Source organism: Conger conger, chromosome 5 (genome assembly GCF_963514075.1).
Source record: "Conger conger chromosome 5, fConCon1.1, whole genome shotgun sequence".
NCBI lineage: Eukaryota > Metazoa > Chordata > Actinopteri > Anguilliformes > Congridae > Conger > Conger conger.
This window is the reverse complement of record NC_083764.1, coordinates 21,418,027-21,432,743: the sequence shown is the minus strand read 5'-3', so window position 1 is coordinate 21,432,743 and position 14,717 is coordinate 21,418,027. Positions and strand designations below refer to the sequence as shown.

At 45.7% G+C, this 14,717-nt stretch overlaps 1 protein-coding gene across 7 annotated transcripts in view; it reads left to right on the top strand.

The window, feature by feature from the left end:
* Positions 1 to 14,717, top strand: part of LOC133129661 (zinc finger protein DPF3-like) — a 37,913-nt gene that overhangs the window by 18,360 nt on the left and 4,836 nt on the right. For 2 of the 7 annotated variants that reach the window (XR_009708840.1, XR_009708837.1), the window contains one exon: positions 9,251 to 10,007. The exons of 2 other annotated variants lie outside the window; for them this stretch is intronic. Coding sequence is in view for 1 of the 5 variants with exons in the window: in XM_061243895.1 (XP_061099879.1) it covers positions 9,251 to 9,408 (158 nt within the window). In the remaining 4 variants the exon portion in view is untranslated. Of the gene's footprint in view, positions 1 to 9,250; positions 10,168 to 10,887; positions 12,046 to 13,073; positions 13,494 to 14,717 lie in introns of those variants that run through there. 3 more of the 7 variants (XR_009708839.1, XR_009708838.1, XM_061243895.1) reach the window with 3 other exon arrangements.

Genomic DNA, 14,717 nt, shown 5'->3' with positions numbered 1-14,717 from the left:
TGTTGCGTGGTAGTGCCCGTTGGTAAGCCATGGTAACCGTATAGCCCAGCAGTGGAAAAGAGGCTATTGTTGTCACCAGGGATATATAAGGCTGACTGAAGGTGGCGCTCCCAACACTGCTGCTGATTGGGTCTGCATTCATGTTAGCTACCCCTCCTGCCTGTGGAGGAGTGCTGTCCATCAAGTGAAGAGCCCCACCCCCTGAGCACCATAACTCACTGTAGATATGTCCACACCACAGGTTTGCATGCCTGGGTTTTTCTCAACTACACTGGAAATCCACTAATAACGGTAGAGAGCTGCAAAGAGGTGTTCTATTTCTTTATTAGCTTCACTTTAAGCTCTATGGGAATTGGATTTTATCCAATCTCGAGACTGAAAACGATCTACGCAACGCCATCTTGATGGCCAATCAGGGCAAAGATGCACTTTAGCAACCGAATTTACATACGGTGGCTATATAAGCGACATCGCAGGCCGTCATTCTTTCTTCTCAAATTTTCAGCGCAAGGTTAGCAACCTAGCTGGAGACTTACGTTTCTACCACGCCGAAGTTCTTCGTCTGCGAGCAGAAACGCGCCGCTGTGAGGAAGGAGCTTTTTTTCCCGACTCAAAGGCCCTCGCTAGACGACGTCGAGCTCGAAGATTCGCCATGAAGCGGTGCCAAGGGTGCGACGCAGCCGTGGAGGGTACGGACCCTCACACTGCTTGCGTTATGTGTCTCGGCGAGACCCATGCTCTCGCGGCCTTAACTAAGGTGACCTGCACCGCCTGCGCTGCACTCGGGGCGCAGGAGCTACTGCGCCGGGCAAGCATGCACCGCGAAGACGCCAGTTGGGCTGACTTCCCGGAGCCTTTTGCCATGCACTCTCAGGAGGACAGACCGAACCTGCGCGATGGCAGGGTTCCGTCTGACACGGCCCATCTGGAAGAGGCGCTCCTAACCCTCACTAACAGCTCTGGGGACGAGGACGACGACCTCCTTCTCCACTCTAGTGACCAGGAGATGCTTCCAGACGACAGTTTGGAGCCTTCCGGCTCTGTCGCTATCCCAACGGCGACGGGTGAGTTGGAGCACCACCCCTCCCTGTTGAAAGACTTTCCGGTCGTGATGAAAGCGGCGGCGACCAGAGCGGAGCTCCCCTGGCCCCCTCCTCCTGCAGCGCCTGTAAACCAGCTGGTGGCTCCAGTGTACAGGCGCGACACACCGAGGCACGGTGTGCAACCGACCCCCATCTGCCCGTCTGTGCAGCACTACGTGCAGCTAACCTGGGATAAGCCTTTCTCTACGAAAGCCCCGGTAGTGTCTTTTTCGCCTTTCACGGTGGTGTCAGGCCGACAAAAGCTTCAGACGGAGGGGGTTCCGCGACTCGAAGATTCCTTGGCTACTCATCTCCTCGCCCCCACAGCAAGGTGGAGCGCAAGGAAGCCTAACCCTTCCCACTCGGTCTGGGCAGATATCAGCTGCCTTGTCTGAACGTTCGTTTATCTGCGGTTCCCAAGGCGCCGATGCAACGAACAATCTTGCTATCCTAGCGATAGCACAGACGAACTTGATCGAGTCCCTTACTTCCTCCCTCGCAGATGATGTTTCTGCCGAGCTGAGGAAGAACGCGGGCGCAATCCTGCACCTCACCCAGGGGTTGGCACAGGATTATGGGCTGGAGTGTAGCCTCTCTCCGGCACTTATGGCTAGCGAACTCGGCACTCCCTGAAGCGGACAAGGTCCCCCTCCTCGATGCCCCAGTCTCTCTCGACGGTCTCTTCGGTCCAGCGGTGACCGAAGCGATAGCGAGGTTTAAGCGACTGGATGAGGAGAGACCCACTCTGCAGAAGCACCTGCCTCTTGCTTCAGATGCAAGACGCCAGGATCGCCGTTCGTGGTCTAAGACTCGCCGCACTCCTGTGTTGTCAGCCCGGCGCTCAATTGAGGAGCAGCCCGGTGGCCGTAGAGACGCTACCACTATTGCTAGCGGCAAGGCTTGGACGAAGCCGTTCAACCCTGCTGCACCCAGGGCTCACCCGCCTCAATCGAAAGCCCAGAAGCGTTCCTGAATCTCCGCGGGAGAGTGTCATAGAGGCGATCCGGTCGAGTGGACCGGACACCCCTCCTGTATCACTGACTTTACTAGCGCCTACTCGGGAGCGAGTTTCGCCCTTACAGTCACAAAGCACACTCCCCCTATTGTTACACAAACATTTCCCTTGCCCTCTGCCTCAAAGCTGGCATCAGCGCTTGGTGATTTCTCAGTCAAAAGGGGCCTTTTTCCCCGACATTCAGGCAGTATTGGAGTCCTCGCCGGCTCAGAATCGAAGCCGGCCAGGACTCTACGTCGGCCTATCACAGATAAGCACCAGGTCGCTGGCTCGAATTCGACCCCGCCCCCACTTAAGAGCCGGGCTTCTGCAGATTCAGAAGCCCGTGGTACAGTCTGCACTGCTTTCAACCAGGTCCGCGTTCAACCTTTGTGCTTGGACTCGGAAGTGCAAGCTGACGCCATGGCTCAGTACTGTAATCAGAGCGGGCTACGCGTTACAGTTCGCTGTCCCCCCTCCTCCTTTTGTAGGAGTAAGGGAAACGAATATGCCCCTGCATCTAAACAGCGCACTTTCCCAAGAGATAGAGACTCTCTTGGCAAAAAGCGCGATCCGCCTAGTCCCCAAACACGACGAAATGCGAGGGTTTTATTCCCTTTATTTCCTCGTTCCAAAGAAAGACGGCGGTGTGAGACCAATACTGGACCTGCGAGCTCTGAACCGTCATTTGGTGAAACGACGTTTTCAGATGCTAACGCACAAGCGCGTAATGAGCTCAATCAGCCAAGGGGACTGGTTCACGCTCGTAGATTTAAAAGACGCTTACTTCCATGTGAACATTGTACAGCGCCATTGGCAGTACCTTCGTTTCGCTTTTCTGGGAAGAGCGTACGAATTTACCAAACTCCCATTCGGTCTGTCCCTGGCACCCCGCACCTTCGAAATGGTGGCGCGGGCTGCTATCGCCCCGTTGCGACAACAGGGCATACGTGTTTTAACGTATCTGGATGACTGGCTTGTGTTAGCCCCTTCCAGGGAGTTGGCTGCGAAACACACAGAGATGCTGATAACCCACATCGAAGGATTGGGTTTCACCATCAACCGCGACAAGAGTGTTTTCACCCCGAGCCAGTGTGTTCAGTACCTAGGGCTCCGGCTGAACTCATTGTCAATGACGGCGCGTCTCTCTCACGAGAGAATTGCTTCCCTGAGAGGCTACGCTTGCCGATTTCTCCCAGGTCGCTGCATCAGTGGAATCACGATTATGCGCCTGTTGGGTTTAATGGCGGCAGCAATCGCCGTGATTTCGTTGGGATTGCTACGCATGAGACCGGTGCAACTCTGGCTCAAGCGAATGCATTTCGATCCAATGAGAGACCGCGCAAAGCTGTTTCGCATTCTGCAGTCGGTTGTGAGAGCACTCTCGCACTGGCGAAATGCTGAGTGTCGGTGTGCCAATGGGCGCTATCTCCACTCATGTCCCTGTATACACAGACGCCTCCACCAAGGGGTGGGGGGCGGTCTGCAATGGAATGATGGCGAGCGGGTTGTGGAACCCTCCTCTGCCTCATATCAATGTGCTGGAGATCACAGCAGTATGGCTTGCATTACAACGTTTCGAACCCCTTCTTCGGGGCAGACACGTTCTAATCAGAAGCGACAACAAAGCGACAGTCGCTTACGTAAACCGACAGGGCGGCACCAAATGTCCACATCTACACCGGCTGGCGGTGAGGATCTGGACTTGGGCATACCCGCGAGTTCGCTCCTTACGGGCGCTCTACGTCCCGGGGCAGCTGAACTGCGGCGCAGACCTCTTGTCTCGGGGCGGTCCCTCCCCCCTAGAGTGGTGTCTTCACCCACTCGTGGTAGCGGAAGTGTGGTCACGCTTTGGGAAAGCGAGAGTGGATTTATTCGCCTCCCGACAGAATGCGCATTGCCCATTATGGTTTGCGATGACAGCAACCGGCTCGCCCCCACTGGGAGTGGACGCGCTAGCCCATTGCTGGCCCAAGGGCCTCCTTTATGCCTTCCCTCCCTTTGGTCTGGTACCGCAGGTACTAGCCAAAGCGAGAGAGGAGAGGAAACCCCTGATTTTGATCGCGCCAGATTGGCCGCACAAACAGTGGATGGCCGATGTAGCCCTGCTGCTGACCGACGTCCCGTGGCGACTTCCCCAGCGCCGGGACCTCCTGTCTCAGGGGGCGGGGACCATTTTTCATCCCCACCCAAGCAGGCTGCGCCTCACGGCTTGGCCCCTGTTAGGAGCAGGCTCGTGAACATGGGATTGAGTGAGGCAGCTGTAAATACTATACAGCATCCTCGCGCTATCTCAACTACAATGGCTTATAAAGGCAGATGGGAGGCCTTCGAGACTTGGTGTCTCGAACGCTCTCAGGACCCCCTGGTGTGCCCTGTATCCGTAGTGCTCAACTTTGTGCAGAGCCTACTTGATAAGGGGTTATCTTTGTCCACGTTAAGGGGGTATGTCTTCGCAATTTCTGCGTGCCATACTGGCTATGGTGGCTCTACGGTGGCTGCCCACCCCCTGGTAAAGCGTTTTATCCAGGGCGTCCGGCGTCTGAAACCCGTGGCCCCACCCCGTGTTCCGCAGTGGGACTTAACGGTGGTACTAAAAGCCTTGTGCAGCCCTCCTTTCGAACCGCTGGAGAGCGTTGAGAGGAGAGCTCTGTCCCTTAAGGTAGCGCTGCTTACTGCGCTAGTTTCTGCTAAGCGAGTAAGCGATTTATGCGCCTTGTCTGTGCACCCGGACTGTCTCTCCTTTTCAGGATCTGACAGAGTCGTGCTGAGACCGAACCCTGCGTTTACCCCGAAGGTTATCACCACGTCCTTCCACTCACGGGTATTGGACCTGGTGGCTTTCAAGCCCCCTCCTCATGACGATGAGGAGGATGCTATGCTGCATAAACTTTGCCCAGTGCGTGCTCTGTCGATATACGTACGACGTTCGCAGCCTATTCGACAAGCAGATCAGCTGTTTGTCTGTTATGGTGCTGCTGCTAAGGGAAAACCTGTTACGGCACAGAGATCAACTGGGCGTATGAGTGTATGGGCTTGCCCCCTCTGTCGGAGGTTCGCGCCCACTCAACTCGAAGCATGGCAGCTTCTCGGGCACTTTTTAAAGGGGTCAGTGTGCAGGACATTTGTACAGCGGCGTCATGGAGTTCGCCATGCGCCTTTGTGCATTTCTATCTGCTGGATGCATCGACACCGTCGGTGGCGCATGCAGTCCTGAGCTCAGCGTCCAATCGGACGTAGCTGCTGCTCAAACACATTATGTGCAACGCCTCTACACGGTGGCTAGAGGCGTGCATGTTTATATTGGCCATCTCCCGGCTTGGGTATTCGGTAGCTGGTTTACATGAACCGAGCGCTGGGGATGGTTGTGGCTCCTCGGTTTATACAGTCCCCCTTTTTTTCATGCATAAAAAAGGGCTGGCTATTGAGGGGAGCCCCTCTTGATTGGCTATCACTGCCATCGCCTGTTGTTCTGCATCAGGGGGCTGATGTTGACGACAGGGCGTGGGCTATAGGGTTCCCATAGAGCTTAAAGTGAAGCTAATAAAGAAATAGAACTTCCGGGTACAGTGGTACCCATTGTTCTATGAGTTATTAGCGAGCTTTAAGCTTCACAGGCCTTGTCTCTTTCCTTCGCTGAAAATTTGTCTCGAAGAAAGAATGACGGCCTGCGATGTCGCTTATATAGCCACCGTATGTAAATTCGGTCGCTAAAGCGCATCTTTGCCCTGATTGGCCATCAAGATGGCGTTGCGTAGATCGTTTTCAGTCTCGAGATTGGATAAAATCCAATTCCCATAGAGCTTAAAGCTCGCTAATAACTCATAGAACAATGGGTACCACTGTACCCGGAAGTTCTTACCTATAGGGTAGTGGATCAATTAACATGGAGATTGATTGACATGTTACTGTAGAGTTTTACAGTACTAGCTGGAATATTAAGGTCAAACTAGATGACTGGTAGTAATATTAGGGAAATATAAAGGTAATCCCAGCAGTGTTTTGCAGTTTTTGCTCATTAAAAAAACAGTGCTTTGTGTGAGTTTGGACCTGAATGCATTGGTGTTAATTTGTATGGATTAGGTCTTCACTTGCCAGTTCCTCTGAATGCATCCTGTCTCCCAGGTGTCATGGTGGACCCAGTGAAAGAGAGATTTCTAGCTTGGATTGTCAAAGTTAAAATAATTTTGGTCAAATCCAAGGGAAAAAATGAATGCAGAAATATGCAGAAACAAACTGTTATGAAAATATCAAATGAAAATATTGCAATACAGAATGTACAGTATGCAGTATTTAATTATTTTAATTTTGATAGCATTATGTTCTGGAATATACAGTCTGAAATGAATTTGCGAAGCACTGGAATGTGTATTCACGGACTGTACATTCAAATCATGGCGGCTTTCAGCTGGCCAATTACAGTGCTTCTCATTTTGTTTTTAAATTGTACCTTACGATTGGTCATACTAAGTGTACTAGGTACAATACTAATGTCCAGTCATGAAATATTGACCACAACATCAAATTGATGTGCTCAGGTAGGTGCTCAACATGCTCAAGAAAAAATCTGTCCCATTCTTTTTATTCAATATTAATGAGGGTTTTAATATATCGGTGCTTGTTTGCCTTCGACAGTGACACTTTGTACAATCAACACAAAATGCTACATTAACAGGGGATTTGAACTGTGGTTAGCACCCATGTTAATACCTGTGTTTCCACTAAGCCAAAAAATATCTGCATAATAATCATGTTGTTTGTAATGAATCATTTTAAGTGGTTTCGCTTTGGTGCACACTCCAGGCCTGTGTCTTTACTATCATTAGCAGAATGGTTTTAAGGTGCTGTTAAGCACTAAAGTGGCCCCTGCATTAGCTCTTGCTCAGTCCTCACAACACCTAAATATAACATTGCTGCTGTAGCCCTTTGGAAACTGAGCTGTTAGTGAAACAGTGGGGAACAACATCCATGATAGTGTCGGAACCTTCCAGAATGTCACAAATTTTCACACCATATAGCTGTAGGGCGAATTTGTCCCTTTGTTGTACTGGCATGGAACCGAGTGTCATGCTTTCAAGGGTAAGCAAGTGTGGTTTTGCTCGTGTCCTGCCATGGACGCCTTTGGACGCATCACGTTTTTAAAATGCTCATGTGACCTTGACTGCACTAGCTGAATGACAACGCTCAGAGAATGCAGGCAAGGAAAACTAAATGACAATGGACCTCATGCAAGAACCACTCATACAAACAGATTTGTTCTTAATTTGCTTAAAGCAAGAAATGTAAGAGAACTTGGCACATTCACCAATTTTCTTGTTTAGAATTCTTTCTTCGGTGGAAAGAACATTTTCCAGTGGTCCCTATCTGTCATACGAGTCATGTAAACAAGAGCCTTGCAGTGCATATCAGTGCAGTTCACCAGGTACACAGAACTTGGTTCAAAATTTCAAACTAGGCATTGCAGATAAAATATGAATCAAGATCTGCCTTGCTTATTTCTCACCTCAAATGTTTTCAGAAATGTATTTTAGGACTATTTAGTAGAAAAAAAGAAAGTTTATCAGCGGTCATCATATTATTATTTTTTGCCAAAAACAAATTGTCTACCCAATCAGGTATTAGTTATCCCTTGTTCTTGTTAACCCCATTGGCCATCTATCTGACGGAACCCACCTGCAGAACCATATATACTGTGTTATAACAGGGCGGCCTGTAGCGTAGTGGTTACAGTATGAGCCCTTGATCTGAGCCCTTCGTGTAAAAAAAGTACAAGAAGTTTATGATAAGAATACAAAAATGTTCTTGCATGAGGCCCAATGTTTTCAGATGGCTTACTCAGTGGGCTTGGATTTTTAGGTGGTACAATATGATCCATTTTGGTTGGAAGAGTAAAGCAAACTTGGTAGTGATTCATAGGATATTTGTTTTCCTCTGGTTTAATTACCCTTTTTACCATTTATTAACTGTAGAGTCTATTGTTGGTGTGCAACCATTGTGCATTGTCTTGAGTTTGGCTGTAAAAAATAATTTCACGGTTGGAAAGCAGGTTGCAGATAGCATGTCTTGTGCATCAGTTCAGCATGCCAGCATCCTTAGTGATGGCATTAAAAACATCAAGAAGTGTCAAACAAATTCCTTAATCATATAGATAGTTTTGTCAAGCACATAATCTTTCCGACTAATCTATTCATAATTGGAAGCAGCACATATGTACATCTACATTGTTATATTTACCGATATAATTACTTTCCAGATTTTGAATTTATTGTTCACGTTCTCTGTTATTTTCATTATCATGCACAGTTTTTAATGTGGTACAACACACAAACTAAAAGCTTTGTGCCTCTTTCTGCGAATGGAAGCACCTTCACTCACAGCTTTCCTATGGGAAACTACTACTGCATAATTTTCTATTGTGCTGTATGGTGCTGCATGGTGTTGCTGGCTTGTCATTTCAGTGACATGGTTTTATCAGGTTCGGACTTAGAATCTGGTCATTTAAAAATGAGTTATTGTCATAAATATATTGTTTATATGCCACTAATTGTATGTTTTACACCACAATATGAAGAACTACATTTATAAGGCTGTATCTGCTTGGAGCCCATTAACTTTGGTATTTTTGAAGCTTATCTATCTCAAAACCTCTCAGAGCACAGATAGAACGTTATAAATCACAACAAGCTTTTGGTCAGACCAAAAAGAGATTGGACACAGACCTCATTTCTAGCCCATTGCAGACCTCTAATTTGGGCTAGAGTAGGGAAAGACGGTTTTGAATAGATTACATACATTGTTTTGTTTTGACAGCAAAATTATTCTGTTTATTTAACGCCCAGTTTCATTCATTATTGCACTTGTTTGGTCTTAGAAAAGGATGGTTCTTTTCACTCCATATCAGCCTTCAGGTAGGGAATGACTTGGTATATTGGAAGGTAGGAATTCGTTTTATGAAATAGTATAGCCACCCGAGCTTTCCCTCAGGAAATCTCCCATATTTACGTTAGTTCAGCAGACTAATGTCCTATGACCACTTCCTGCCCCTCCATTTTAAAGTGTAACATGCTTCCTGTTACTGCCACTCAGAGACAGGTCAGGTGAGGGCTGGGGGCCTAGGTGACTGCTGTGTCGTTGTTTCTGTGTGCTGATATATTCATCATGCTGTACATGCCAGCTGGAGGCACTGGAGGGCAAGCCGAGAGGAAGATGGGCTTGGAGGAATTGTTCGGTGCCACGTCCGAAAGCGAAGCGTCCACATTTCATGGCTTCGACGAGGATGAGCTGGACGAACTCTGGTCGAATGGCAGCGTGGGGTCTCCCGAGTGCAGATGAACTAAGGAAAAAGCCAGAGCACCGGAAACTTCCCTAAAAATATCTGGCTGCTTCTTTTTGTTCCAGAAGTTTCTTTTTTATGGAAAGCACAACTGAATCACAGAACTTCAAAAGAAGTGGACAATAAGGTTATGATTTGATGATATGCCAAAGAAGTGTTGTTTTTAATATGAGAAAATTAGTATCTTCTATTTAATGAGTTTTTTTGGATACATTTATTTTTCTTTTTACTGAGTTTTCCCTCAGAGGGGGAAATACAACAACAAAAACAAAAAGCAACAATGTTTGCACAATTACACAAAGCTAATCGTCCATTTCCCCAGAAAAGCATAATTTATGACTTAATAAAGACTGGGCGAAAACAAAGATTAAAGCAACTTAGAAAACCCCACCAAACCTTTAATAAAATTAAACCTCTGGGCCTCACTTAAGACGATAAACCCTCTGCTCAGACTTCTGGATTTAAACACAGTCTGAAGAAGTCATGAGACTTGTCAGCGTCATCTCCATGGACACTCAGAGCCAATGAGGATCAGGAGAAGGAGGAGCATCAGGTCACACTTTCCCTCCGGAGTCAAAGGATGACAGTTAGCAGTGAGGTAAGAGCTAGTCAGCATTTCCTTGTAAACATAACTTCTCCCAAAGTTCACCATGCAGAAAAAGCATTGTGCTGCAGTCAAGCTTTGTGCATATTAGCTTGCCATAACCTATACAGTACTGTGCAAAAGTTTTAGGCAGGTGTGAAAAAATGCTGTAAAATAAGAATGCTTTCAAAAATAGAAATGTTAATAGTTTATTTTGAACAAAATGCATGAACAGAAGAAGTGAATGAACAGAAGAAAAATCTAAATCAAATATAATAATATTTGGTGTGACCACCCTTTGCCTTCAAAACAGCATCAATTCTTTTAGGTATACTTGCACACAGTTTTTGAAGGAACTCGGCAGGTAGGTTGTTCTAAACATCTTTGAGAACTAACAAACAGTTCTTTTGTGGATTTAGGCAGCCTCAAATGCTTCTGTCTCTTCATGTAATCCCAGACAGACTTGATGATGTTGAGATCAGGGCTCTGTGGGGGCCATACCATCACTTCCAGGACAACTTGTTCATCTTCACGCTGAAGATAGTTCTTAATGACATTGGCTGTATGTTCAGGGTCGTTGTCCTGCTGCAGAATAAATTTGGGGCCAATCAGATGCCTCTCTGATGGTATTGCATGATGGATAAGTATCTGCCTGTACTTCTCAGCATTAAGGAGACCATTCGTTCAGATCAAATTCCCAACTCCATTTGCAGAAATGCAGTCTTAAACTTGCAAGGAACCTCCACCATGCTTCACTGTTGCCTGCAGACACTCTCCAGCCCTTCAGCGAACAAACTTCCTTCTGCTACAGCCAAATATTTAACATTTTGGCTCATCAGTCCAGAGAACCTGCTGCCATTTTTCTGCACCCCATTTCCTGTGTTTTTGTGCATAGTTGAGTCGATTGGCTTGTCGGAGGTATGGCTTTTTGGCTGAAATTCTTCTATGAAGACCAGACTTCTCCACACAGTAGATGGGTGTACCTGGGTCCCACTGGTTTCTGCCAATTCTGAGCTGATGGCACTGCTTCCGATTGCGAAAGGAAGTAAGCATGATGTGTTTTTCATCTGCTGCACTAAGTTTCCTTGGCCGACCACTGTGTCTACGGTCCTCAGTGTTGCCTGTTTCTTTGTGCTTCTTCAACAGAGCTTGGACATCACATCTGGATACCCATTTTGCCTTAATTTTCTGCCTGGGAGAGACCTTGCTGATGCAGTATAACTACAGTACTGTGCAAAAGTCTTAAGCACCTGTATAACATTCTATACAGATAAGATTCTTTCAAAAATAATTCAATGAAAGGTCCTAAATAAACATTGTATACATTTTACTTTACATTTGAGTAATTTGGCAGAATAGTTAAAAACTTAATCAAATCAATATTTTTTGTGACCACCCTTCGTCATTAAAACTGCATCACTTCTCTGAGATAGCCAACGCTGTCCTGCAATTCTCTAAGACAATCAGCAGGGAGGTTGTGCCAAGCATGTTTCAGAACTTGCCACAGTTCTTCTGCAGACTTTGGTTGGCTCCTTGCTTTTGATCTCAGACAGCCTTGATCAAGTTTTTATGTAAAAAGTAGTCAATTGCTTACAGTAATATGTTTTATTATATGTTAAATTAATTACAAAAATGTCTCTGTAAAATTAAATCTTTTGGAAAATGAATATTTGGAAATCTCAAATGTGTTCTTTTATACTAACACACACACACACAAAAAAAAAACCATATACTGTATATAATAAAGCCTAGGGTGCCTAAGACTTCTGCACAGTACTGTACCTTGTGTCTTGTCGCTGTGCTCAGTCTTGCCATGCTGTATGACTTCTGATATTAAACTGTCTTCAGCAACCTCACCTTGGAAGCAGAGTTTGGCTGTTCCTCACCCAGTTTTAACCCTCCTACACAGCTGTTTCTGCTTCAGTTAATGATTGTGTTTCAAGCTACATGTTAAATGAATGATGATTAGCTCCTGTTTAGTATAATTGGTCAATCACACATCTGACTATGTGCCTACAAAATCACTGTTTTTGTACAAGTCTATCTAGAAGAATTGAGGCAAAGTGTGGTCACACCAAATATTGATTTGATTTAGATTTTTTTTCTGTTCACTCACTTTGCATTTTGTTAATTGATAAAAATAAACTATTAACATTTCTATTTTTGACAGCATTTTTTCACACCTGCCTAAAACTTTTGCACAGTACTGTATATCGTCCACTAACTGCCTGCTAGAAAAATATTTCTGCAATTATAACGAGGAAAATGCTGGTCCGTGATATAGCTGACCGTTGGACTAAAAAAAGTTACCTGAAGTCTGAGCCATGGACTGTAGCTGCTTCATAATGGACAGTAAATGATACTCAGTATTCAGCTAAACAGAAACCAACATGAGACTGTGCAAAAGTATAGCCAGATGGTAGACAGTTTATTTTGCTGGGTCTTTGTTTGAAATTAGCCTTGATGTAGGACTAGCCCCTTAATAACTGAAGGAGGGAACAATTTTTCAAGGGAATTAAACTGCCATGTGCTTCACTGGTTAGGAATAAATATGTGTTTGTTTGTATGCTTAATTATTTCCTAGAATTTATTGAATGTGTGTGCTATTATACTAGTGTCATTGAGCAACACTTTTTTCTCACTAAACTAAGGACACACAAAGAAATACATTGATTTAATGGACGTATAGTGTCTGTCCACATCAGTTAACATCAGTCATGCTCAAAGGGAGCTCAATTCATTCTTTTGTTTTCTAAAAAAGATCTGTTGGTACCAAACTCCACATGAAACTATCCCAACAATATGCAATACAAACATATTGTACACAGATCATATAGAGCACATGCAGTACAAATTATCACAAAGAATATGCATGTGGAGTAGATGTATTATTGATGTGCAAAACAGACACTGTCAGGTTTTCAAGATGGAAGGGAATGTGGAAATACACTCGGTGAGCACTTTATTCGGTAGACCTGTATACCAGCTTGTTAATGCAAATATTTAATCAGCCAATCATGTCACAGCAACTAAATGTATACAAGCATGCAGACATGGTCAACATGGTCCACTGTTTTTCAGACCAAATGTCAGAATGGTGAAGAAATGTGATCTAAGCAAGAGAGGTCAGAGGAGAAGGGCCAGACTGGACGAAGCTGACAGGAATGTGACAGTCATGCAAATAACCACACATTACAACAGTGGTACGCAGAAGAGAATCTCTGAACACGCAACATGTCAAAACCTCTAAGTGGATAGGCTACAACAGCAGAAGACCGATACGTCTAATAAATACCTAATAAAGTGCTCACTGAGTGTAGATTATCATAAAAATGTATTACATTTGAGATTATTTAATGTCATATGAATTTATTTTAATTTCTGTCAATTGTATTGACTGCAGCTGCAACTGATTTTAAGCTTCAGAATTTTGCACTTTGTTAGCCTGGAGACTTTTGTAAGAAACTCCATGAATAAAAAAGTTACAGCTTTGATAAATTATTTTATCATGTGATGTGGTTCAGATGGTATGTTACTGCAGATGCCTGTGTTCTATGTTCTGCAAAGAATGTATGTTCTTTTTGTATAGATTCTATTTTTATTTATATATATTTTTTATTTTAATATTTATTGGGATAGGACACTAAGAACTGTGTTCATTAACTGACAGTACCGCCAGAGGTGGGAGAGAGAAGCAAAGTGTATAAATTAACATGCTTTTAAAGGTTAGAGTGATGTTTCAATGAAGGAAGAAGGAAGAAACCAGGCACTCCATCACCGAGGAGATGATGTCAACACAGAAGTCTCGCTCCAGGGTAGACTTGTAGAAATGCGGCTGAGAAAAACAATGGAGCCCTTCATCAGAGCAGGCAATGGTACAGGACGTCCAAAAACCTCCTTGCTCTGTGCGACTGCAGACATGAGCGCACCTGACCAGAACTGCCAGAACCTTCCGGCCCTTCACATCTTTTATAATAACAACAGCGTCTCAGACAGTTTATGCAATTTAAGTGCAAAGGATGTTGACCACTGCTTGTAGTTGTTGCTGTCATTGCTTCCCATTTACCATCTATGTTCTTCAATTCCAGTGAGTTTTCCAATTGTAAAACCCCAAGACAGGTTTAGCATGCTGATGGATTAAACCTTTTGAGGAATTAGATACAGATATTGCTTGGTTTCGTTTTCAGTTTGTTTCCTGTGACTTCCCACCAGGGCGGCACGGATGGTGCAGTGGGTAGCACTGCCGCCTCACAGCAAGGAGGTCCTGGGTTCGAATCCCCGTCGGCCGGGGCCTCTCTGTGCGGAGTTTGCATGTTCTCCCCGTGTCTGCGTGGGTTTCCTCCGGGTACTCCGGTTTCCTCCCACAGTCCAAAGACATGCAGGTTAGGCCGATTGGAGAGTCTAAATTGCCCGTAGGCATGAGTGTGTGAGTGAATGGTGTGTGTGCCCTGCGATGGACTGGCGACCTGTCCAGGGTGTGTTCCTGCCTTTCGCCCAATGTATGCTGGGATAGGCTCCAGCCCCCCTGCGACCCTGATCGGGATAAGCGGGTTCGGATAATGGAATGGATGGACTTCCCACCAACTGAGAATGAATTGATCATATGGTTTCAATGAGTGTACCTGCTGAAAAGAAAACAGCTCACTGTTTGATGGCTGACTAGTTCAGACCAGCTCCCAACTCAATATGGTTTGACCAGCTCAAGCTATGTTTTGAATAAGCTGG